Raw genomic sequence first — 25,522 nt, 5'->3', positions numbered from 1 at the left:
ATTTTCTTCTGATAGATTTATAGCGGAGACGCCCGATTTAGCGGGAGCACTCGTCTGACAGATAAGACTTGAAGACGAAAAACAAAAAACAATAGAGTCGTGGACCAATAAGAGTTCTATAGTGTTTCTAGACACAACAAATGCTGCGAATTTAACGTCTAACTTGGATACCAAGAATTTTTCTTGCTATCTACCTAAGGCCTCTAATTGTATTTGACATCTTCTGAAAATTTGTTTTGACACCATAAATCCATTTTAATTGATTGACCATGAAAAATGGTATACGCATGCGTGGCATCCCCGATCCCCGACGTTCACACTGTGGAAACATGGAACGTGGATCGTTTTTTACACAAATAAGACTTCCCGGAAAATGTTTCTTATCAAAAATTCCCCCTGTCCTTCCTCCGCTTGATGTATAAAACCACTTAGAAATTGAGAAGGATTAATTTTGAAGAATTCATTTTTCAATTTCTGGTTTTTTAAACCATCTTGTTCAACATTACTTGTATCGTGCTCATTGATCGACAGAAGAACAACACAATCGTCTATTGTCCTTAAGAATGGTCACAAGCCCCTCTTTTTAGCACAATAAGGTCGAATTACTGGTTTTGTTCAAGTCTATCAATTCTTGGATCGAGAAGTATTGCGAGTGTTTGTAGTTTTCTGCACTAATGTACGGCCCACCCTGGGCCAGATTTTTCCAATTAAGGCCAACAATTGAGTCATGACCTCTAGGAAGAACGAGTGCCTAAAACATTGACCGCTTATTAGGTTCACCATAGACCCAAGATGTTTAGTTGAAATAAGATAAGTTAAAACTCTATGTTAAGCTAAGTTTTCCTGACTCAGCTCCACACAACAATGATTGATTATAATAACTGGATTATTAAAAAATCAGCAGCTGCGAAATGCTGTCAATTTTCTTATTGCATGTTATACTGAAAATTAATTACTGATCAATTGATGAACTATATGTACCATGTAAATATAAATCATGTAATAGAAATTATCCTGTGATACAATAGGATAATAATAGTAAATAATAATAATAATAATAATAATAATATAATAATAACAACAACAATAATAATAAAATAATAATAAAATTGTAAATTCATTGAAAAGTTATTAAAAGCCGTTCAGTTTATTTGTCTTTGAAGTCTTTGGTCTATACACGGAGCACTTTCGTTTAAGTTTCAGTATTTAAACGAAATGAACTTTTTCGGGGATTAATTTAAGCTTCATATATATCTATATATAATACTATTAAATATGAAATAATCCCGGCAAAGCTTTGCTCTATTTTTTGTTAGTCGTTAGTAGACCACATTGATTATCTAGAGCCGCAAAGAGTACTATAATCCGTTAAAACATTACTGCAATTTTATTTTCTCTGTTTCTCCTCTTTGTTGATGATCGTTTTCAATTCTTTTTTTGTCTTTAGTCACTTACTTTCTTATTGTCTTTTCATTTCTCTCCTCTTTTTTGATATATAAGAGCCAATCACATTTATTACACCTTTTTAGTAGAATATTCGTGCTATCGCGCAATTGCTATACCATGATCGAGCGTGTACTCCTGAGATTTGTCACTAACTTTTCACCCTTTTCAGCCAAAAAAACTTTACTGGTCATTATTTATCGTTAAAAATATTTTTCTCGGAAGTAATAATATTTATGATTAATTGTAAAAGGACTTTGTATCGTCCAATTCTGGCTCTAATCATAATCAGAATAAACAACTCAACTCACAAAGTCATATTGCCATAAATAGCCTTTTGCTATAAATAACTGTTCCATCGCTCCTGCGGTGATGTTCATCGTCTCAGAATAATCACTGCGCGGTCGCTCGACCATTCACAGCTCGAGAAACCACTATATTCAAGTCTAAAGTTATACTACTAATAATTATTATTACTACTGAGCTGTTATCGCGCGCAGTTTCTAGGGTGAGTGTAACGTCATCCTTATTAAACCTATTTGTTATTTTCTTTGGCGACTCAATTTAATAAATGAATATCTTGGCTAAAAATACCATTTATGGACACGTTTACTGAAAAATGAAGCTTCTGATCGAAAATATGTGGATTCAACAACGATATATACATGTATTTCAATAATAAAAGGGTCGGCAGGGTAACTGATCTTCAGAGACAATTGTTTCGGAATTTTCCAAATGAGCAACAAGTTGACATAGTCCTTACACTGTAGTAATAATAATCTTCTTTCTTGTGTGTCTGAACTATTTACAATAAGATTTAACTTTTTAATAGTTTCTAATAATAATAATCCTCTTTCTTGTGTTTCTTAAGTATTTGCAATAAGATTTAACTTTTTAATAGTTTCCAGGCACAACCGGCGCATCCAATGGCTCTTCTTTTTGAGCCTTTGTCATCACGAATAAACGGGCGTTTTCGTAGCAATTTTGAAAAACATTAGAAGGTATCAAGGCTCAGTATCGTGAGATTGCGATATCTTTATTGATCTGCGGAGTGAAGTTTTCATCGGATTTGCTTTTTGTGGGAAAAAATGGTCCGTAGTGAAAAGGATTGCAAGCGAATTTAGGCCCCGTCCACACGTATCAGGATATTTTTGAACAAAAATACAGCAACTTTTTTGCTGCCAATTGGCCTTCCGTCCATTGAATACGGTAGACCCACGAATCCGCATCTTTTTAAATACGGTCTACAGAGTGGAATTTTTTGAATACGGTGTGAATCGGGCGTTGTGGTGGATGGTAATACATAATTATACATAATTACATAATCGTAAATCTCGCTATGTATAGATAATTTACCATTGGCTACTTGAATCAAATACAAAATGTGACAAGAAAAAGAAAAGAAAAGAAAAATAAATTATTATAATTACAAACAAAAGATATTCGATTGTGTTACGATTAATTTTTTTCTTACAAAAAGCAATGAAAGAATCCGAGGCCGTCCTTGTCATTATTTATATTGTTAGGCCCGTAAAAAGGCTAAAACTCGTCGGATTGACTCCAAATTGCGCACAGAGGCAAAGAGTGGCAACAAAAACAAACGGGCAAAAATTGGTAAGCTTACTTATATTATTTCACAAACTTTCCTTTAAAAAAACATTGCTTGGGCATCCTGTGGACAAACTTCATAAAAGTCTTTCTAAAAGAATGCTGGGTAATACAAACGCTGAATACTGCGGGCTCAGATAGGCTGGAAATTTAAACATGGCGACCGGCTTCGACAAGGAAACGCAAGAATACATTGAAGCTGAGATTAAAGAAGTAAAAGCTAAAATATTAGAGAATATAGACGGAGTAGAGATTATATCTTTACATACTTTGAACGTCCAAGTTAGTCTAAAGTAAGTTTTAATTAGAATTTTGAATTTAGTATTATTTGGAGCTTAGATTGTGTTTGCTGTCTTTGTTGCTTAGCCTATTAAATACGCTATATTTATTGCATTTGAAGCCAACAGTTATTACATTCGAAGCCAGCTTTTTTATGTTAACAAACCTTTTTGAGCCCCCCCCCCCTTTTTTTTTTTTGGTAAACAGAGGTGAAATTTACCTTCATTATTAACCCTTTCACTACTAGAGCGGGCCAAAAACGGCCAGCGGAAAGACATTTTTGCTTTTCAATTACCCGTTCCCTAGGACATTTGTATGTGTTGAAACATGTGGGTTATTGTTTTTTGGGTCATTAACAAATCATATTCTATCAACAGCTTTGATGTGTTATGTATGAGTCAATTCCAAAGGTTCCCATCCCTCCCCCCCCCCCCCCCCCCACCCAGGCAACCCCCTTTTTTGAAAAAGATTGGTCAAATTCCCCACCATGCGGCCAACAAAATGATCAAATTTCCCACTGTTTAGTCTCCACTAAGTGGTCAAATGCCCGCCCCTCCAGTCTGATGAATCTCTTATTTTACCTAAAAAGTACAAAACTGAGCCTGTATACATCCAACAAGTTTCATGCTAAGTACCTTTTGAGATCATTTTATCATTTATAGCTTTAATTTTATAAGAATCGAGACTTGAAATCTTTGCCAACTTTGGAAATTAGCATAAACATATTTATTGTTTTAGACTCCAAAAACTTATCTTCATCTACTCGTTCTGTACTGTCATCCACATTGAAAAGTTTTGCTTCTTTTTCTTTTTAATTCCAAGCTTTTCTTTCCCTGTTTCTCAAAGAAGCAACAAGTATGAGATTGTATTTTGAAACCAAATTTTTGTACCGTGGCCATTCGATTTCAATGAGGTCGTAATCAATTTGAAGTTCAACCTTTCTTTTGCCTTTCTTTTGGAGAGAGTGCACAAAGAGATCCACCAAGAAAGCTTTTCTAACTTCCCTTGTGCTATCCCAGATTTTAAACAAAGGTATTTGGGATTTTTTAAAATTCACAGGCGAACCAGAGTCCTCTAAGCATGATCCACAAGCCTAAAATTTTGCAATACGCTAATTTATGCAAATTAGATAAGGGCCGCTATATTTAGTCAAAAGTCAAATGCCCGCCCATTCAGACATATATTCCCGGGGGGCATGGGAACCTTTGGAATTGACTCATACATTATAAGATCTCAATATCTAGTGAGCATATGTTTTTTCATTTTGATATTGAGAAATAAAAAACACCCTAATTATGTTCCAGGAATAGCCTTTGTTGGACCCTCTTAGCCTCTAGTAGTGAAAGGGTTAACAGTAGCTTTGTGTTTTGCAATAAAACTATACATGATTGATTCAATTATTAATTATTCATAGAAGAACCAAGCACAAACAAGTTACTGTAAAAATGCAGTTTCCAAGAAACTATCCCAAAGAATCAATTTTAACTGAGCTCAAGAGTAGTGTTTTGCCACCTAAATTATTGAATAGAATGATGGAATTATGTGATCAAGAAATGAAAAAACATGTTGGAAAGCAGCAGGTATGATGATGTGATAACTGATAAGTCAAACAGGCCATTTAGATTTAAATATTTTTATATGCAGCATCAATATCATGGGTACTACCACTATCAGAATCCCTTGCACCCTTTGTTTTTTGAGTTGATTAATGATTTGCAACACATTCTTTTACCGGTAGCTAAATGATATTGCATACAGTTCATAGCATTAAGATCATTAAGATATGGCATACAGATCATAGCATTCCTATGATCCTTCTTCAGTTTTCCTTTTTCGTTCTATAACTATATGTTAATGTCGCATTCTTTTTCAAATTCCTTGTTATTACAAGGGCTCTAAGGCAAGGCTGTTGTGTGAAATATTTGAAGGCTGTTGTGTGAATTTGAGTAATAAGTCTTTTTGACCTTTTATTTAGCTTCTGTTGTCAAACGATTTGTTACTTAGAATCCATTTGAGAAGAGGTTCCAGTTGTACTCTACCAAAGTTAGTTATTAAGCATTGATAAATTAATCAAATTCAACTTAAAGCTCAAGAAATGGAGCTCCTCTATTAGCTGTTCTGTTGATGAGGAAAGCACTGGGCCAAGTTGGCATTGTGGTGCATTGTGGGGCTTTTTAGGGGACATATTTCCAAGATGGCATCTATGATTTCGTCCCCGAACGCATAACCACAAAGCACTAGCTGTAATGCAAATTCAACCTGGTTTTTCCTTGACCTAGGAACAGCTAATTTCTAATTAACGAATCTTTCAAAGCCCAGGAAAATTTTCCAAATTTAATTATCTGCTATTTTTATCTTAAACTTTTATTTACCCTTTTACAGGTTTTTCTTTTAGTCTTATTCTTACGAAAATTCCTTGATGAAAACCCATTAATTGTGTGCAGTGAAGAACTTGCCTATGTGAAAGATAAACTGATTACACACAAAGACCAGTTTAAGGTCAAACAAAAGACAGGAGTAATCAGTATTTGTATCAACCAAAACAGGTATATAATATATAAAAATCGTATGCTGCGTTATCAATACTGCAGGCACATCTAATCATGAATAGGTCTACCTAAGGTGCATCATTTTTTCCCTTGCAAAGCATATGTCTCTACTGATTTAATAAAATTCTCTGTTTATATTACATATGCATGATAATTGTCTCTTCTGAAGCATATTACCATTAAACAAAGAAATGATTGTTGTGGAAACAATGTGATCTTGCATTCCTATGTTACAGAAGATGCATTTGCCAGATCCAAAAATATTTTTGGTTTTACTGTTTCAAAACCATAACACAAAACCATTTCACAACCATAGCAGGGTACTCTTGGTTAATTGTTTTGCACATCTTGTTACATTAAGGTTAAAGTACTGCCACTATGATGAAATTTTAATGTCTCCAATCTTTACTATTTAGTACTTTGATTTAAGTACTTTGCAAAAGAAGAAAACTGGCGTTTTTCATTTCTTGTTAGCATTTTTGGTTTAAGAGATATTTAAGTTTTAAGTTTATGCTAATCAGGAGGTTGATGACATCATATTCTCAACTCTCAGTTTCCTTTGACATACTGTAGATTTCAGTATATCTCTGAGAGTATTTGATGAGTGTCATCCAAACTTTGCAGTAAACTTGTATTCAAAATATGAAACATAAAAATGCACTAAACTGTGGTTGCTATAGCAACACACTAGTGTCTAGGCTGTGAAACTTAAAAAGTGGGGGCTAAGATTGGAAAATGTAATAGACTACTGTAGTATAGGGAAGCACTCTTCAATGTCACCCAGCAGGTTCATGTCCCGTAGTGATTGGTAATCCTGTGTGAGTAGAGTCATTTGTTTGTTCTCCTGTGCTTTGAGGGTTTTCTGGGTTCTTCAGTTTTCCTCCCTCCATAAAAATCAACTTTTAAATTCCAATTGGAATCCAGTGTTAGGAGAGCCATTCTGTGAAATCCACTGTTAATCCCATTATTATTATATTATATTATCTATTTAGTATGGGAAAAGAAAAAAAGGAGGGGGGCGCTGTAGTCCTCAGTGGCCCCTGTATAAATAAATCAGGAAATTTAATAACCCATTTTTTTTCTAGAAAAACATTTACTTTGACAAATGCTGCAAGTTCAAACCCAAACCTAAGAAATTAAGTTCAAAAGTTCATACCCCACCCATTGAAGAAATTGGAAATTCAGGAGGGGAGGGGGACCAGAGAAAGGACAAAATTACAGAGTTTGTATGGAAGAAAATAATTTTCTAATTATTAGAAGTTCTTGGGGGTGAAGGGGTGAGGGGGTCCTTTTAAGAATTTCCTTCATTTGTGGTCAGGGTTATGGATATTTCTGGAACTACAATTTGTGTTTTGAATCCTTTATGAATCGGTAATTAGTTGAATATAAGACTTTGGCTATAAGCAAGAATAATCAAATGAATATCACCTCACTTTAAGATTTTTTTTTTTTCATCTACAGTTATTTTATGAACTTAAAATTGACAATTCCAGATGATTATCCAGATGAAGCTGTTAGGTAGTATGAATTCAAAGTTATTTACTAGTTTATTCATTACATTAAATAAATACATTTTCATATATTTTTACAGTGCATGCAGTAATTCTGATTCGGGCAGCCTGCATACCTGAGTCTATACAGAGATCCCAAGTTAAAGTGCCTATGACCCCTAACTCAATGTTTTCAGCATTGATTCTACATGAAGTTAAAAGTTAAATTATAGTAAAATATTTTTATATGATTTGAGTGATTTTAATGCCATTGTATATTGTAGTGAAAGCTAAACATTGATTTGTAGATGATGATGGCGACAACGAAGATGATGATGATAATAAATAATAACAAGTTTTTATATAGCACTATTTCCATTGCCGTCCAAAAGCACTTAATCAGAATGCATCATTGTTCCTTGTGTCAAAATGTTTGCTGGTTCACAAATTCTTTTACTTTTCTTCAGCATAGAACCTAAGCAATCTAATTTTCCAAAGTCCTTGGAAAAAGTGTTTGTTGGTCAAGCTGTTGATATGGCAAGACAGTGTGTTCAAGCCCCAATTCGAAAGAATCCAAAGTAAGTATATTTACATATCATTTACGACATTGGGTTTAAAATATTAAGAGTAGATGTCAGCAAAAATCAAACAAAATCGAAATTTGCTGGCAACAGTCAAAAAATCAAAAGGTAGACATATAGCCAAAACAAATCGTGGTATACTTCGTTTTTTGAAATATGGCTTTATTTCCGAGAAAACGAGAAAAACCAATTTGTGCATAATTGACCCTCTGAGAGAGCCAAAATATCATCCAACTTCGAGTGCCTCGCGTGCCTTTGCAAAAATGTGTATGGACTAGATTGTTGAAAAACTTTTCTTAACACTGTCTTGGCTTCGAATCTGTGAAATTTTATTATTTTCCAATAAATTTATGTTGGCGAAAATTTTTTTATTACCAAGTTACTTTGGCACATCATCAAATATAAAGAACTTTCAAAAAATATTTAAACCATTTGCTATATAAAATAATACGTCGATATTTAGAAATTGAGAAGTTAAAACAATGTTCTAATCGTGAGTAAAGTGATTGTTTTGGGTATTTTGATTTGCGATGAGTAATAAGGGTTTAAAATTATAACTTTTTCTTCTCAAACAAAATAATATTCTGCTCTACTTCTATGGATGTATTGAGCACTGTTTTACAAAAAATTGATTCACAGATTTCTTATATATATATACACACATATATATATACTGCTGTTTGCATAAACTTTGACCATTTGTGCATATATGGTACTAGTATATTAAAAGTATATCAAATATTATGGGATATGATCCCAGATATTGTTTTTGAGTTGTCTATCACTAGGGCTTTCTGGAAAAAATATTGGGAATGACATCCCATAATTTCTGGTATACTTTTGACATACTTGTATATATATATATACACTCAATTGAAGAATGGTTGTCGGGTTCAGAAACATAGATTATAGAAGCTGAGACTGAAATGGCACATGGGAAGTACGTTAATTAGATTAATGCTGTGACCGGCGACCATAATATGCATCATCCACTATTTAATACGCGTTTGGCATTCTAAACTGACTGCATAGATGGCGCAAATTAATAAATTATGATACAATTATGTCATTTCCCATGTGCCATTTCGGTCTCAGCTTTTATGTTCTATGTTTCTGAACCCGGCAACGATCCTTCAATTGAGTGTATATAAATGGTCAAAGTTTATGCAAACTGCAGTATATCTGTATATATATATATATATATATATGTATATCTAACAAAGTATGTAATGTGGTCTATACTGTTGAAACAGTATTCTATATGTATATGTATATATATATCTATATATATGTATATTATGTAGTGTTTAAAAAACGAGTAGGAGTGTTTTATCAGGTATAAAAGCACGAGGCGTAGCCGAGTGCTTTTATACCTGATAAAACATGATCTACGAGTTTTTTGAACTGCTTAAAAGACTCATTAATAATTCATAAGCTAATGGTCCAATTGGAGCCACCATACACGTCACGTGCATAAACCTTTATACCCGATAAAGTCCTCTTCATTAGTATTCAAGTGATTTTATATAAAGACACGTGTCTTTATATAAAGACCACTCGAATACTATGAGGGTGACTTCATCAGGGATGAAGTATGCATCCAAGTTTAGATGAAGACATAGAGCTTCATCAAGATCATAGTCAACCCTAAAGATCTTTGACTAACGTGCCTGTCTTTGCCTTGGCACGTAATATCCAACGTGTGGGAGCTTCTATTGAATCTGATTGCGCATGCCCGTGACGTCAAATCTCTATCGGAGTATAAAAATCCATGTTCGTGACGTGTATGGTGGCTCCAGTTGAAACAAAATCTTATAAATTGTTCATAAGTGTTTTAAGCAGTTCAAAAAACTCGTAGATCGTGTTTTATCAGGTATAAAAGCACTCGGCTACGCCTCGTGCTTTTATACCTGATAAAACACTCCTACTCGTTTTTTAAACACTACATACACTCGATTGCAGAAACGTTGTAGTACATTTATACAAATATCTAATTTATTCAGTATATTTAATAATATGCAAAACGGAAAAATCGCTTTATTTATTGTTTGTTTCATTCAATGACTGTCAAAATATTTTTTTCTTGTCTATTAGATCCTACAGGTTACAAATCAGTTGGTTTTAAGCGTTGAAAATGGTTTTTGCATTATGCATCTCATTAGATATTTGTATAAATGTATAAATGTACACTACAACGTTTCTGCAATCGAGTGTATATATATATTCATATACAGCGATATGCAGAAATTATGATACTTTTGCATATGCATAAAAGTATATCAAAATTTTATTAGAAATTATGGGATACCATGTCTGATATTTTTTAAGAAAGCCCTAGTGATAGGCAACCCAAAATAATCAGCGATGACACCCCATAATTTCTGATATACTTTTGATATACTTGTATATATTGTATAATGTATACAGTGTGTATACAGTAAATGGTTTATTACGAACTCTTACATACAGTTAAACACAAGATCACGAGACACTGATAAGCACGAGCGCTATATATATATCAAGTACGGGTTGCTCAACTGTGTAAACGTCATAGTCACACAACAACTTGTCACATCTTTCCCATTCTAAAGGTAAAGTATCACGGTGCCCGTTAGAGAACAAAACAGTAAATATTCAAGTTGATGAAAATATAAATGCTTAGTCTTTCACAAAGTCTTTGTGCCAAACGGGTGGTTTCACGGAACGCTGTGACCGGCGCAAGACAGGCTCCACTGCAGGTGGTGCTTCGGACTGTTCTGTGCGCTGTGGCAGTTCACTCGTAGGTGGAGCGTACTCGCCATTGTCTTTCTCAGGTGACGTAGCAGTCAGCGACTCGTTGGTTTTCAGCAACTGCCTTCGATTACACCTATACACCCCCTCTCCAACTTGGACTTCGTAGCTCCGGGGTCCAGCTTTAGTGGTACAGGTCCCTCTGCTCCATGTTCTCTGACCTGGCAGCTGCATTCTGATTGTGTCTCCAATTTCGATCGGCTCTAGGGGCTTAGAGCGCCTGTTGTAGTAGTACTCTTGACGCTGCCTGTTACCCACGAGTTTCCGGGTTTCCTCCTCTGTAGCGTACCTTGGCTGCAAGAGTGTGCCCGCCATTGGGAGCAGTGTCTTACATCTCCGACCCATGAGGCGCTGGGCTGGACTAGTACCAATGCCAGCTGTAGGTGTATTGCGCCAGTCCAGCAGGGCTTGGAACTCAGAGATGCCTGACTCTTTGCACTTTTGGAAGAGTCTCTTCACTGTCTGTACCGCGTTCTCAGCCTTGCCATTCGATTGGGGATACCCAGGTGAAGACGTCTTGTGGTCAAACATCCATGTTTTGGCAAATACTGCGAACTCTGCCGAGGAGAACTGTGGACCATTATCCGTCACCAGCGTGTCTGGTATCCCGAATCGCGCAAAGATGGCCTTCAGCTCTTTGATGACTGTACGAGAGGTGGTGGATGTAACACGGGATACTTCCATGTAGTTGCTGTAGTAGTCACTCACTACCAGAAAGGTTCTGCTATCAAACTCACAGAGATCTGCTGCGACCTTTGCCCAGGGCCGAGCTATGAATTCATGTTGAAGGAGTGGTTCCCTCGCTTGGTTGTTGCGATGAGCTAGGCATACATCACACTTGGAGATGTATTCCTTTAGATCTGTTGTCATCCGTGGCCAGTATAGCGTGTCTCTTGCTCTGCGTATACAAGCTTCTAGGCCAATGTGGGTTGCATGGGTCTTGTCCATCAGTTCCTTCCTCAGCACTGTGGGGACAACCAGTAAGGGGCCTTTAAAGATCAATTCGTCTTGTACCGTTAGTTCCCCACGTACATCAAAGTAGGGCCGTATACATTCTGGGACTTCGGCTTTGGTTTCTGGCCAACCACGGACTATGGTCTCACGAAGTTTCTGCTGCACCACATCGTCAGCCGCTGCGTTTTTTAGTTGATGCCAGCGTTCCTCTGTCACGGGAAGGTAGGCGCGATGGTCTATTGATTCTAGTTCCCTTGTGAAGTCACATGCATTAACTTCCGGCAGGTATGCTCGGCTGAGCGTGTCGGCAAGTACCAGCTCCTTGCCCTTCTTGTATTTTACTGCGAGTTGGTACTTCTGGAGCTGCAGGAGCATCCTTTGTAAACGCTTGGGGGCACTATCCAGTGACTTGGTGAAGATAGGCTCCAGCGGTTTGTGGTCTGTTTGAATGTTCACTTGTTGACGACCGTACACGTATGCGTCAAAACGCTTGCACGCAAACACGATAGCCAGTAGCTCCTTTTCTATTTGTGCGTAACGTGTCTCAGCGGGTGTCAGGGCTCTTGAAGCATAGGCCACTGGCTGACCATTCTGCATCAATACTGCTCCCAGTCCTGATTGTGAAGCATCACACTGTAGAGTCACCTCCTCATTTAGATTATAGTAACGCAGTACTGGCGTGTTCGTGACTGCGTCTTTGAGCTTATCCAAAGCCTTTTTCTGGGCCTCTCCCCAGGTCCATTCTACATCGTCCTGCATTAAGTCCCTTAGCGGCTTGGTGATGTCAGAAAGATTTGGCAGAAACTTTGCAAGATACTGCGCCAGGCCCAGTAGCCGCTGTACACCAGCCTTGTCTGTGGGTGTCGGCATCTCTACGATTGCTCGTACCTTAGCGGGATCTGTACGCAGCCCTCTATCTGTTGCCATGTGCCCAATAAAGAGCACTTCGGACTTCCTCAGCTTCAGCTTGTCTGCATTTAGACGCACGTCTTTTTCAGCGCACCTTTCCAGGAACGCTAACAGGTTTTTGTCGTGGTCTCGAGTGCCCTCCTCGTAGGTTTCACCAAAACCTACTGCGAGGAAATCATCGGCAACTACCTCGATACCTGGCAAACCCTCAGCGAACTCGTGCATCTTCCTCTGGAATACTTCGGGCGCGGAAGAGATTCCAAAAGGCATGCGTCTCCAGCGGTACCTTCCAAAAGGTGTTTGGAAAGTTGTAAGGTATGTGGATTCCTCCGCTAATTTGACATGCCAGAACCCATTCCTTACGTCCATGAGCGTAAACACTTTTGCATTATGTAGGCGTGTTGCGATGTCTTCGATGGTCGGCAACTGGTAGTTCTCTCGAAAAATAGCGTGGTTGAGATCCTTTGGGTCTAGACAGATGCGTAGTTTGCCATTCTTCTTGGGAACTGCTACGATTGAGCTAATCCATTCTGTGGGGGTGGTTACTGGAGCTATTACTCCTTGTTTGACGAGATCTTCCAACGCTTCCTTCAGCTTTGGTCTCAGGGCTACCGCTACACGTCGGGGGGCTTGCTGCACTGGTTGGACCGTTGGGTCGAGCCGTATCCTGTATTCTCCATCCAGTTTTCCAACACCTTCACTAAACACATTTGGGAATTTGGCGAAAAGCTCTTCCTTTGATATGGGTGTACTTTGGGTCTCTACCGAGTATATTGGCGCTCCGTTAACATCGGGCTTATTCAGGAGGTCGTTGTCAGTGTACTGGATAATATTCATGCGAATACAGGCCCTGCGGCCCAGGATGGGGCGAATGTCCTTGTTATCTACGACTTTGCAGTCAAGTAGACACGACGTTTCGTTTCTCCAAACACGGAGGCACACTTCACCGACCACTGCGATCTTTGCTCCTCCATAGGCCACCAGTGATGTTTGTACGGGCTTCATCTGTACTGATTCGCAATCCTTTGTTGCTTTCTTGTATATGTGTAGAGGTATCACATTGCACTGGGCTCCCGTATCCGGTTGGAATCGTATGAAACAGCCTGTCTCTAATTTCAAAGTGACCAGCTGCGAATCATCTAATTTGACAGCAAGTATCTCATCAGTCTGATACATTTCCGATTCAGGGTCTTCCTCCTCCTCGGTGACCTTTATTTCTTGTCTACACTTGGATGCAAAATGATTCATTTCTTGTCTACACTTGGATGCAAAATGATTCTTTTTCCCACATCTTCGGCATTCTTTCCCGAATGCTGAACAGGATTCCCGATTTGCAGCGTGACGGTATCCACAGTTATCGCATTCTTTGCTCTGTTCTGTGCTTTGTCTTTCATTTGACGACTTCCGACGTGAGGCATTCCTTGGCTTCCTGTGTGTCGTTACCCGTTCGTTGTAGAATTTATTTACTTCCGAGCCGGTATTGTTGCTATCTTGGACGACTTTCATCTGTTGTATCATGCTTTCTGAAGCGCGACATATTTCGTCGGTCTTGGATAGTGTCAGCCATGTTTCCCTCAGCAACCTTTCGCGAACTTTGGCGTCTTTGATTCCAAAGATAAGGCGGTCGCGTAGTATTTCATCAGGAGTTATTGTGTCAAAATCGCATCCTTCTGCTAGTTTGCGTAACGCTGTCTTGTATTGGTCGTATGACTCTCCTGCTTCTCGTATTCTTGTATTAAAACGATAGCGTTCGAATGGTACATTCTTGCGTGGCTGACAGTACTCCCCAAACTTCCTCAGAACTCGTTCGATTTCAGTCTCTTCATCCTCATCCTCGTTTTCTGAATCACTGAATGTCGAGTAAACATCACGGGCTTCTTCTCCAATTACCGTGATCAGTGTTGCGACCTGAACGGCTTGAGGCTTCCCATTCAGCTCTGTTGCTACGGAATAGTTTTTCCAAGCTAATAAGAATTTCTTCCATTTCTCTGCGGCTTTAGCATCATGAATATCCAGCGGCGGTGGGGGCGGTAGTCTAAATCCCGAGGCCATTTCTGTCTTTGTTCCCTTTTTTTTTTTTTTTCTTGTACTAACGTGGAGTCGACTCACCGGCTGCCACCATGTATAATGTATACAGTGTGTATACAGTAAATGGTTTATTACGAACTCTTACATACAGTTAAACACAAGATCACGAGACACTGATAAGCACGAGCGCTATATATATATCAAGTACGTGTTGCTCAACTGTGTAAACGTCATAGTCACACAACAACTTGTCACATATATGTAATGTTATTATTGAATGAAAGTCTTCTTTGTTTTGCCGATGAGACCCCGCGATGGCGAGGCGAACAAAGCTGTATTTTTCGGTGAACGAAAAACATACGATAGTTGGTTAAAAACAACAGAATTGTTTTCTTCTCACTATTTCTTCCATATGTTCAGCAATAACGATGTACTTTTACTTGTATTTTCTTTTTTGAACTGTCTTTTAGTTTAAGAATTTCTTTGTTCATGGGAGTCATGATTTTACTACTTTTTTGTTTCATCCACGTCTTTTAGTTGTTTGATAGTAAAATTCTTTAAAATCTTTGCTTACTTTCACCTAAGATAAAATGGCTGCCATTTCAATTTCCCCCTGGATTTTCCTCAAATTTTTCTACATAAAAATCTGTCATCTTATTGGCTAAAATCATTTTCTATTGTTTATTATCCAGTCAGATTGCTAGAATTCTGCTCGTTATTTGCACGGTGTTACACATTTTTGGACTGAATTACAGATTCCTGCACTGAATTACAAGATTTGGCACTGTGTTACCTTTGAACTGCACTGCTCACAGCCAATCAGAGTCGAGTAATTTTTTCGTATGTTATTATGGCATAAAATTGTTTCCTGACGATGTGATACAAGGGTAAGGGAAATATCAAGCTATATATCTTGCACTTTCGGCTACACTTAAGTGAAAAATATCGTATTTTTTTCTTTTTCTTTCAAGCTTACTTCGAAGAAAATTCGATTTTATTAAAGCTCTCAAATTGTTTGAATGACAAAGAAATCGTAGAATCAGTTATTCTTCTATTGACGATTTGTGTTTCTAATTAGAATGATAAAATCTACCCCACAACATTTTAAAAACAATCATAAATCATAGTATAATAAAATATTTTATTAGTTGATGTACTCATTACTTTCTCCACACTTAATCGAACCCACTCAATGCTCCAAATGGGCGCTTTTTTCCCGTTATTTTTCAACACCACTTGCAAAACGTTTTTCTAAAATGACTTTCAATTGATTGCGTTTTGTTTTGTTGGGAAAAAGAAAAGGTATACAGCTGTATAACAGTGAAATTAGATGTAATAGAACCACTTTTTCACCGAAAAAGGAAGGAACTTTGATTGGTCGAAAACCATGTTTGATGAGAGTATCAAAACACGCTATCGGCATTTTAGCGCGCGTGAGTATTGCAACTGTCAGATTTTAATCTATCGCGCGCGTTCATTGGTCAGTTTGAATAAGACGGCACGTAGGGAGAATTTACTTAGACTTTGGGTTTCTTCGATCTATTCGCGCGTTTGTTATTTTATAAAACAAATCAAAAACAGTTTTCCGTATTTCATACTCTGATCAAAACAATTAACCTTTTCGGCGCTTGCTTAGATTGTGTTACGGTCACCAAAAAAGTTCGGACATCGTTCTCGGATTTCCATACAAATTCACTGACTTTCTTTAGTTAGCTATCTTAACAGCAGTAAGAAAAGCTTCAATCAAGCTAGAAAAATGATCATTTACTTGTATTTAGAGATCTAACTAAACATTAACCAAGTAAATAGTTCATTTAAAGTCTGTGCATTTGTACAGAAATTCGAGAACAATGTCCGAACGTTTTGGTGACCGTAAAACATCTAAAACAATTTATACCCCGATACCGCTAGCGACGCTGCGTGTCGTGGTTTCCTACGCTCTTCTCGTGTTCTCTCAACATCCCGCGTGTTTTGACCAGAGTATCAAACATGGAAAACTGTTTTTGATCTGTTAAATCAAAGATGTTTATGGTATGTAATATCCGTTTCCTCTGATCTTTTTCTTTTGTGACATTGATTGTCTTTCTCTTTTCAATTCAAGTGAAAGAGAGCATAAATATTCCTCACAGCACCATTTCGATCAAGCATACCATTACTTGTACATGCATGAGAATCAAACACATAAATGCAATTTTAAGGTTTTTTACTTTTGCACAGTCAAGGCAGTCTTCTTCACCAACTTGTTAAGTAGAGTTTAATAATTGCAGATTGTGGCTCCAATTTTCCTGTGTAATACGCTCAAACTACTAACAAATGCACACATCGTTCGCGGTAGGCCCACACTAAGGCTGCGTTCATAATGTATGGCAGAGGGGGATTGGGGGGGGGGGGGGGGGGGCTGGGGGGCAGGTGAAAATTTGAAATGACCAGAATAATTCTTAACATCCCCCCTTAAAGTCATGCAAAAAAATGCGATCCCCTCCTAAGCTCGTAGCTTCTTCCAAAAATTGTGCACACACCCCCACCCACCCATTTTTCTGATAAAAATTTGCCCATCCCCCCTTTTTTCTACCAAAATGTTTCCGATACCCCCCTCCCCCCTGCCATACATTATGAACGCAGCCTAAGTAGTATCACACGATAGAAATGTCCTTTTCTTATACAATATTCCTTGTGAATGATAAAAGCTGACTTAACGATATAATTAACATGAGTAGTTATAGATACTGTCAAAAATAACACCAATGTTTTTGGCATGATCAGAAGGATAAATAACCTCAGTTCCCACAGTGAAAGGTGATAGAACAGGAGCAGAGCGAAAGTGTAAGGAGTAATTTACGCATCATGCAAAGTTCTTGTCAGCGGGATGTAAGAGGAGCACAGGGAACCCAATATTTCAAGAGTGCAAGTAAGATTCAGAAGAGGGTGTCCACGAGTTTGCTATGTGGCAGTTTGATATATTGAATATTCTGTCATTTTATGTTTTAATAATATCATTAGAAGCTGAAGCCGAAATGATGCGAGGGATGTATCCTAATTAGATGTATCTTACTAGTGATTCAATACATTCGATAGGTTCATAAATTGTTGCACTGACAAATAGCATGGAGGCGTTTTGACTGTGTATCTCAAATTAATACATCAGAGGATAATTGTGTCATTTTCCAGCATACCGGTACCGTTGTGTTTTAAGCTAAAAAATGATTTTGCGATTGAATGTATAGACATCTTGAAAGTTCAGATCAGTCGCACAAAAACCGTGATAATTATAGGGAAATATCATATGTAATACTTCAGTCTTTAAACCAACGTGCAAAGTTTTTTTTACGTTAAATCGACAAATTTCAACGCAAAGCTGGTCAGTGTTACCAAATAAGGCGTGTAAAAGCTCGTTTGACAGCACAAAGCGCGTGCATAGAAGTATTCAAATACATTAAATGTGGTCATATTTTTGCGCGTTGCGCTGTAATCCTATGTTTATCTGGTTGAAAGAAAGTTATCAAATCATATAAATTATTTAGGCCGATCTGATAGAATACATTGCACTGCATTTCTAAATCCACAAGCTGGCCCCCTCTAATAAGCCCCCCCCCTCAAACATGCCTGAAATAAATAAACCCCCTGGGGGCTTAGTCTAACCCAATAACTGTTGAATGTCATTCAGACTGCATCAAAATCACAATTATTTAATTTATTCTTATTTATTTAGTTTTATGATATGAATTGTGTCTTTTAGAGCACCACCATTTGTACCAAAGCCATCATTAAAGGTAGTCTCTGATTTCCTAATTAAAGACTGTATTAGACGGTACCCAACAGAGGAATGTGCATTGTGCAAGAAGAGAGCTCTTCCAACAGAACCAAAAGTATGTTACATTAATGGCTCTTGTCAAAATTTTCCCATTTTGACTTGCATTGATTAGAATTGACATAGAAACCATTCACATCTCACTAGTACATACATACAAACTCCATACCCCTTCTGTTTTGGAAGTGATTCACAATATGTAGCACTCTGTTATTTCTCTTTGAATTTGCTGTCATTTTTATTTCAGGATTGTGTTACGAATCCTAAGGATGCAAAGTTCGTTGAGCGTGTCTACTGTTCACATTTGTTCCATTTTACCTGCCTCGATGAATATATGAAAACTCCACCCTTTACTGGTATAAACAGTGCATTTCATATTTTTAAAATAGCAAACATCTATTTAATTTAATTTAGTTATGACATATTTTTTGATATGACATTTTTTCTTAAAGTGTACCTAACCCCTGACACAATACTTTCAGTATTGATTCTACATAATGTGAATAGTTGAATGGTGAAATATTTGGTCATATTTATAGCTACCAACTTCATTGTCAGGGACCTCAGTGAGAAGTGTGTTTGTCAATCTAATTATTATATAGTTATAATTATTATGGTTAGTCTTTTGGACTTAAAAACACTGTATGAGGGCGCATCAGTACGTAAATGTAGGAGGCTAAAGCACTAGAGTCCGAGTAAGGGTTCAAGCCCTGTCCAGTACAATTGCATTTTGGCCTAACTGTACAACCCTTGCAGTACAGTTAGTACAAAACAATACGATACAATACAGTAAGGTACGGTACGATACGATACGATACATTCAAAAACTCATGAATAAGTTATGAGACTTTGCACTGGAGCAATTTGATTCCACTCCATTAACTATGGTCTCACGTACGATTATTGACGACCCCCAGAAAATCGTTCACAAGTGAGTTTGGCATGCTGTCTTCAACTTGCGGGAGCTGCGCATGATGTACAAATGCATGTCTATCAAAGTATAAAAGTCCATGCTCACGACATTTGTGAATCAGTTCAATATACTCGCAGATCGTGTTTATCGGGTCTATGACACTCCTGCTCGTTTATTAAACAGTACATACCCTACCCTACCCTCCCCTCCTCTTCCCTCCACCAAAATACCGAGAGTAACCTAAAGCACAAAGTTGCTTGATTCTATAAAACTACTTGAGTTATTTGTACGTCACATTCATTTATACTTTCAATGGCAAATTCCACATTACAAGTTTTCTCTTTCCAGGTGGCAAGAAGTGCCCTGTATGTGGTAATACAATTTATCATGACCGTTGGCAGATAACACCAAAACTTGCAGAAGAACGTTGGGCTCATAAAGAAGCCAAGAACAGGGAACTTTCTGAAGTTGTTGACTTCTTGGGTGATTGTACATAAGTGTTGGTTGATAAAAAAAAGAGACTTCAAATAGGGAGGTCGTTTGACCTTTAGATTCAAAGATATTCAAAACATTAGCTTACACCCAAATGATATTAAATAGTAAATATGATTAGAAAACTAGTCGTGACATAATGTAAGTGAAGTGCTGCGGATATATGCAAGACCACTTTTTACCAATAGCCGGCACCAAGATACTTGAAAACATTCATCAGCAAAACCAATATATCAATTAATCAGAATAAAAAAGATCGATTCAGTTTTTTCATTACTTTAGTTTATAGTTTGCCCTACAGTGTAGTAGCAACGATGTAAACACAACATGCAGACGCGTCGATCGTTTATCGACTTACATACAGTCAATTCAAAAAATGTTGTCGGCCAATACAAGCCTACGCGACTGGACCGAAAGGAACTCTGGGTAGTAATCATTGAAGGCGAGTTGACTCCATAATTTTATCTGACTAGTTGTGCCTGGCTTACAGCACGAACCTTCGTAGGCGAGCGGGAAGTGTTGAAGGAAACGTTTTTTAATGCCTTCATATTTTCGGAATTGTGAACTGAATCGTAACTACTTTGTTTTTCTTTCCCTAAACCCGAAGACATGCATTTGATGGATTGTTTCTCGCCATTATTATCTTATTACGAGCGGGAACAATTAATTCAGAACGAATATTTAACCCTTCAGTGATTTTTACCCATATTCCTTTCGGTCGAGTCGCGTAGGCTTGGGCCGGTCGACGACAACGTTTTTTGAATTGACTGTATTTCAATGTCTTCGAGAGCAAAGTCCTCTCACTTTATCATTTTTAATTCATCTCTTGAAATCCTGGTTCACGTCTGTTACTTTTGTAATCTCACTCGGCCAGTTTTCTCGCCATGTTTTGTGCTGCTCGTCTTTCTAAGATTACAGCACTTCTACCAAGGTTTACCCTACATTAACATTATCCGAGCTCCAAATTGTATCTATATAGCTCAAGTCTTCATTATCAAAATCGTTCTGTTGTATTTGTTTCTTGATAATAGCTTTCTAGTAATCGTAATTTATGCCTTTATCACCAACAAGTTAGGCTCCTTCGTAGCCGTCATTAGTTTCGGTCCCAGATCCTCCCTGTCTTTCCCAATAACGCGTTACGGGGGAGGGCTCAGGAAGCGTGAGGATTAGGGACCGAAACTAATGTCGGCCGCCGGCTGCGAAGGAGATTACCAACAAGTTGGATCACTGCAACTCCCTCTAATTGTTCTTCCCAAGTATGTCATCAAGCGACCTTTGGGCAAACCTTCTCGAACATTGCATTCCAGCTTTAAGCAGTTATTGTTCATCCTTCAAAACCAAAGCCTATCGCTTTCTATTTTGTTGCTAACTACTTTTCGATTTGAGCCCACGATGTGCGCGCGCAGGTTTTGAACTTGAAGACGGCAAAACCCTCAAATTTTGCACATGACTCCATATATTTTGTTCTTGTTCTTGTTCTTGTTCTTGTTGTTGTTGTTATTTTCCAGAATAACTGGTAATATCCCATTATTTTTCAAAAGTTTAAGACAATTCTGTTTATTCAGTAAAACAATGTAAAACATCGTTCTGTTTGTTTTGTGCTCAATTTTTACGATAACTTGCACACGTAGAACAATCCAGGAACAAAAAAAAGTTTTACGATCGTCTACAATAGGTTTGTTAAAACAACTTATCAGTATTTTATAAATATAGTGTAAGTTACGTGTTTGGAGAAAATTGTTTCTTCCTTATTTTCGGTTTTATGATTTCTTTTGTACATACAGTGGAACCCCGTTAATAAGGACACCGTTGGGACGGACAAAACTGTCCTATGATCAGTGTGTGGTCCGTTGATACGCAAAAACTGACAATATAATCCGAATTAAGCTCATTATATCAATAAACAAATACAGTAAAGACGTCTTCAAATTTCAAGTGACCTTAATGCGGGGTTGATTTTGTATGGAAACTGTCAGTTAGGTCCTAGAAATGTGTCCTTTGTACTTATTAACGGGTGTCCTTATAAAGCGGGTTAACGTTAATTTAACAGAAAATGTATGGAGCTTTCGTTGGGACTTTGAAACCTGTCCTCAATAGCGAGGTGTCATTATTAAGCGGGTGTCCTTAGAGCGGGGTCCCACTGTAGTTTGATTTTCGATATTTTTCTTCGAAAATTGTACAAATGCATGAGTAACCCGGGGGGGGTACTACCACCCCAACTTGGGTAGGGGTGTGCCGCCAGGACCTCAAAACCCTGACCCTATCCCAGACCTAAGATTTTGATTTTACATACCCTACCCCAGACTATAACTAAGAATTGTACACCCTATCCCAGACTAAAAGACGGCTTATATTCAATAGATTCCAATCAATATTTACTAACGTTTTCATTGTTACCCTATCCCAGGCTAAGACGACCAAGTCTTAACTCTATCCCAGACAAAAATGATACCCTATCCCACACAAAATGTCAAAAAATGATACCCTACCCCAGACCCAAAAGCCCAAAAACCATACCCTATAGGGCGGTACATACCCGTATAGCAAATATAGGGGAATAGCCCCCCCGGGATGAGTAATTATCTCAAAAACAAGGTCGCGACACCCCCTTTTTCTTTGCATTTTCGATTTCAGCATTACATTTCAGGTTAAGAAAGTCTCAATTTTCAATTTCCTGTTTATTGTTTACCAAAGTAGTAAGCCACCTTAGTGCAGTAAGAGAGCAGTTTCGAACTTTTCAAGAAACTGAAACACAAAACAAACCTCGGATCTAGCTCGAACCGTTTATAACTAAAACTGTCACTAAGTAAAACACATTAAACATCAAAGTTTTGTCAAAATTTATTAAAAACAAACCTTACATTTGTATCTTAGCAGATTGACCACATGGCATTTACAGTAAAAAGTACACAAGAACATTGCTTGGGCTGTCTGTGGTTAAGCCATGTTTTGATGCCTTGCACATTATACTGGTCACGCGTGACGTGGATTAACTGTAAATTAAATTATTTCCATGGTGAAAATTCAGTTGGCAATAGGATTCTGCACTTCATGCCCATAAAGAATTGATCTACCCTAAGTGCTGGGAAAAAATAAAGCCACAATAAAAACAATATTAATTATCATACATTTTAATCACTTTCTCATTTCTAATTGGCCGAGAGCCATGATATCATGAAACTCAATATGATAAATGTATGTCTGTAGGTTTTCCACAATTAAAATGATTATCATGTCAAGACTCACTCAAGGTCACAATTGAATCCAGTATTCTTATTAGTTTAAAAACGTTTGAACCGAGTTAACCTACGGCTTCGGTATACACCTATTTTAAAAATGTAATATATTCACAGCCGAACAATGAATTTCGATTTCGATTAGAATATGAATGAACTTTGAGTTAGAAATGTGATTTTTCATATTTTAGCTGCCGAAAACCCTAAAGCACAAAAATTTGGTTTAGTCTCAGATCGCTCATTGCAGATATCGGAGATAGGTGTACAAACACTAGCCTCCTCCGCAGGCGTCTTTCGTCTTTTTCTTTTTTGTTGAATTGGGATTCCTGTGTCGCGAATTGGGATTCCTATCGAAAAGGAGAGAAGAGACGAGAGAGATGCATGCGGAGGAGGCTATATAAACACGGCCTTGGTCTTGATTAGTTTGTGCTGAGTTTTTGTGGCCTTATATCGTTTCTGGCTTGGATAGAATACTTGGCATAACTGTTTCAAGGCTATAATCTTTGGACTTCTTGTCGACAATTGTCAGCTATATGCCTGACTATATGCCTTTGCATTTAAGCTCAGTTTTGGTTCGATGCTTCCTTTCAGACTTGAGTTCGCCTCCTGCTAGCTTTAATACTCGATTGGTTAACTCAGGTATAGACTTACCCCATGTTGACCTCTCTTGTCTCTTTTGTTATTATCATCCTCCTCATCATCATCATCATTATTACGGCATCTTTATTTTTCTCTCTCTAGCATTTCAATTCAAAATAACTAGCGGGACGAGCCTAGGCTTTGTTACAGTGTAGCGTTATTGCCTTATAATTCTTTCTTAGGTTGTGTAATTATAAAATGTCTTAACAATGTCCACGTTCAGACTGGCGATCCATTTCTGGCACCTCTGGTATTAGAAACGACGTTTCTCTGTCGTTCTGAGTAACTGTCTCTAGCTCGTCTTTTAGTTTCTCATGATATCCCCCAAGGACGTCAAATACGACATTGATTTGCTTTACGGTAGCGCTTTTGTAGATGTCTTTGATTCCAGCTAGCAGCCTTGTGTACTTATCAACTTATTGACTTATCCTGCTTATAGCTGTCTTTTCTTTTCTCCAACTTGGCTTACTGTTCGTTCAAATAATGTCCATGTGTTTGTTTCTCTATCCAGCACGGCCATATCGATTCTGTTTGCTCGATTCTCAGGTCGTTTCTCTAGGTGAAATGGTTCGTCCCAAATCATCTTAGTTGCTTTGTGGTTTTCTAGTACTGAAGATGGTAGTTTTTGATGATACCATGGTTTCCCGTTGTCGCTTTCTTGAAAATCGTATTTATGCAGCAGACAGACGTATTTACAATAAAGAAGGCATAGTTCTCTGTAGGTTGTGGCCACGGTACCCGGTGTAATAGAGCTCCCCTCGGTGGTTCGTTTTGCGCATCAGCTTGTATAGGTTTTCCCGAATGGCATCAGCAAGAGGGGGTCTCTGTGGTTGATTCATCATTAACGATGAATTAAACAGGGCAGGAGATAACTGCATAGTTCGTATCGAAACAGGGCTTCCAGTTCACGTGAGTCTTTGCATGCGAGAATAATGCCTTGAAAAAGGAACTGTGGATCAATCTTGACATGCTCACTGTCAATCTTGACCGCTATTAAATCTTGTTGCTAGAGTTACTGATTGGCGTCACGCTTATAAAACGTGTAGTCGTAGGCAAATTTTCCATTCATCGACGACAGGATCTTCTCCCCTGTGCCTTTTGCTGTGTCGACGTTTACAGAGCTGTCTGCATTAACACCGCTAATGATATTTCTCAGACTGGATTTGAAACGTCGAACGGAGTTCTCTCTGAAAAGACAGTTTAGTATAGACAAGATCTCCTTCATGTTGCGCTCTTTTTACTTGAATTTGCCATGTCCTTATTTTGTTCACCTGAGTAACACATTAACTGTAAAACTATATTAATCATAGGTCGAAAAAACCTGTTCGTTTCTCCCCCAGCATTTTGAGTAGTAGCTGCGAGTTCACCCACAGTTCACAGTCACCACGAGTTCACGTGAAGCTTTGGAATTGCTGTGAAATGAGCAAACATTTTATGCTCTACTTTATTCATTTTGCTTAACCATTCTTTCTTTTATTCTTGAACGTAGGATAGAATTTTTATTTCATAAGAAAAAGAATCATAATCGATCAAACTATATCTATTTATAGTCATCTAGTATTATCATAACGCCTTCAAACTTACGAATTGCAGAGCATTATTTATTTTCATTTATTAATTAATTAAAGTACAACCACGAAAAAATATTCTTATCCTTAAAAATATTCATATTAAAGTTTATACATAACATTGTCAAAAGCTTTTTCAAAATTTATTGTTTATATATATTTATATGTTTATATAAGTACACTTGTCGAGCCTCGTTTCCATGATCGTCTTCAGAGTCGCTTCTTAGTCACCCCA

At 37.7% G+C, this 25,522-nt stretch overlaps 1 protein-coding gene across 1 annotated transcript; it reads left to right on the top strand.

Moving 5' to 3' along the window:
- Nucleotides 1–3,184: 3,184 nt before the first annotated feature.
- LOC116300360 (uncharacterized) lies at nucleotides 3,185–21,428 on the top strand. The gene is made up of 8 exons (XM_031709218.2): nucleotides 3,185–3,344; nucleotides 4,745–4,910; nucleotides 5,713–5,876; nucleotides 7,341–7,397; nucleotides 7,837–7,947; nucleotides 18,368–18,497; nucleotides 18,687–18,795; nucleotides 19,701–21,428. The coding sequence occupies exons 1-8, from the start codon at nucleotides 3,208–3,210 to the stop codon at nucleotides 19,847–19,849; spliced, it is 1,023 nt and encodes a 340-aa protein (XP_031565078.1). The 5' UTR covers nucleotides 3,185–3,207; the 3' UTR covers nucleotides 19,850–21,428.
- Nucleotides 21,429–25,522: the final 4,094 nt, after the last annotated feature.

Source organism: Actinia tenebrosa, unplaced genomic scaffold, assembly GCF_029948245.1.
Source record: "Actinia tenebrosa isolate PJP-AT-01 unplaced genomic scaffold, QUT_ActTen_1.0 PGA_scaffold7__59_contigs__length_16204524, whole genome shotgun sequence".
Taxonomy (NCBI): domain Eukaryota; kingdom Metazoa; phylum Cnidaria; class Anthozoa; order Actiniaria; family Actiniidae; genus Actinia; species Actinia tenebrosa.
This window is presented reverse-complemented; position numbering and strand designations above follow the sequence as displayed.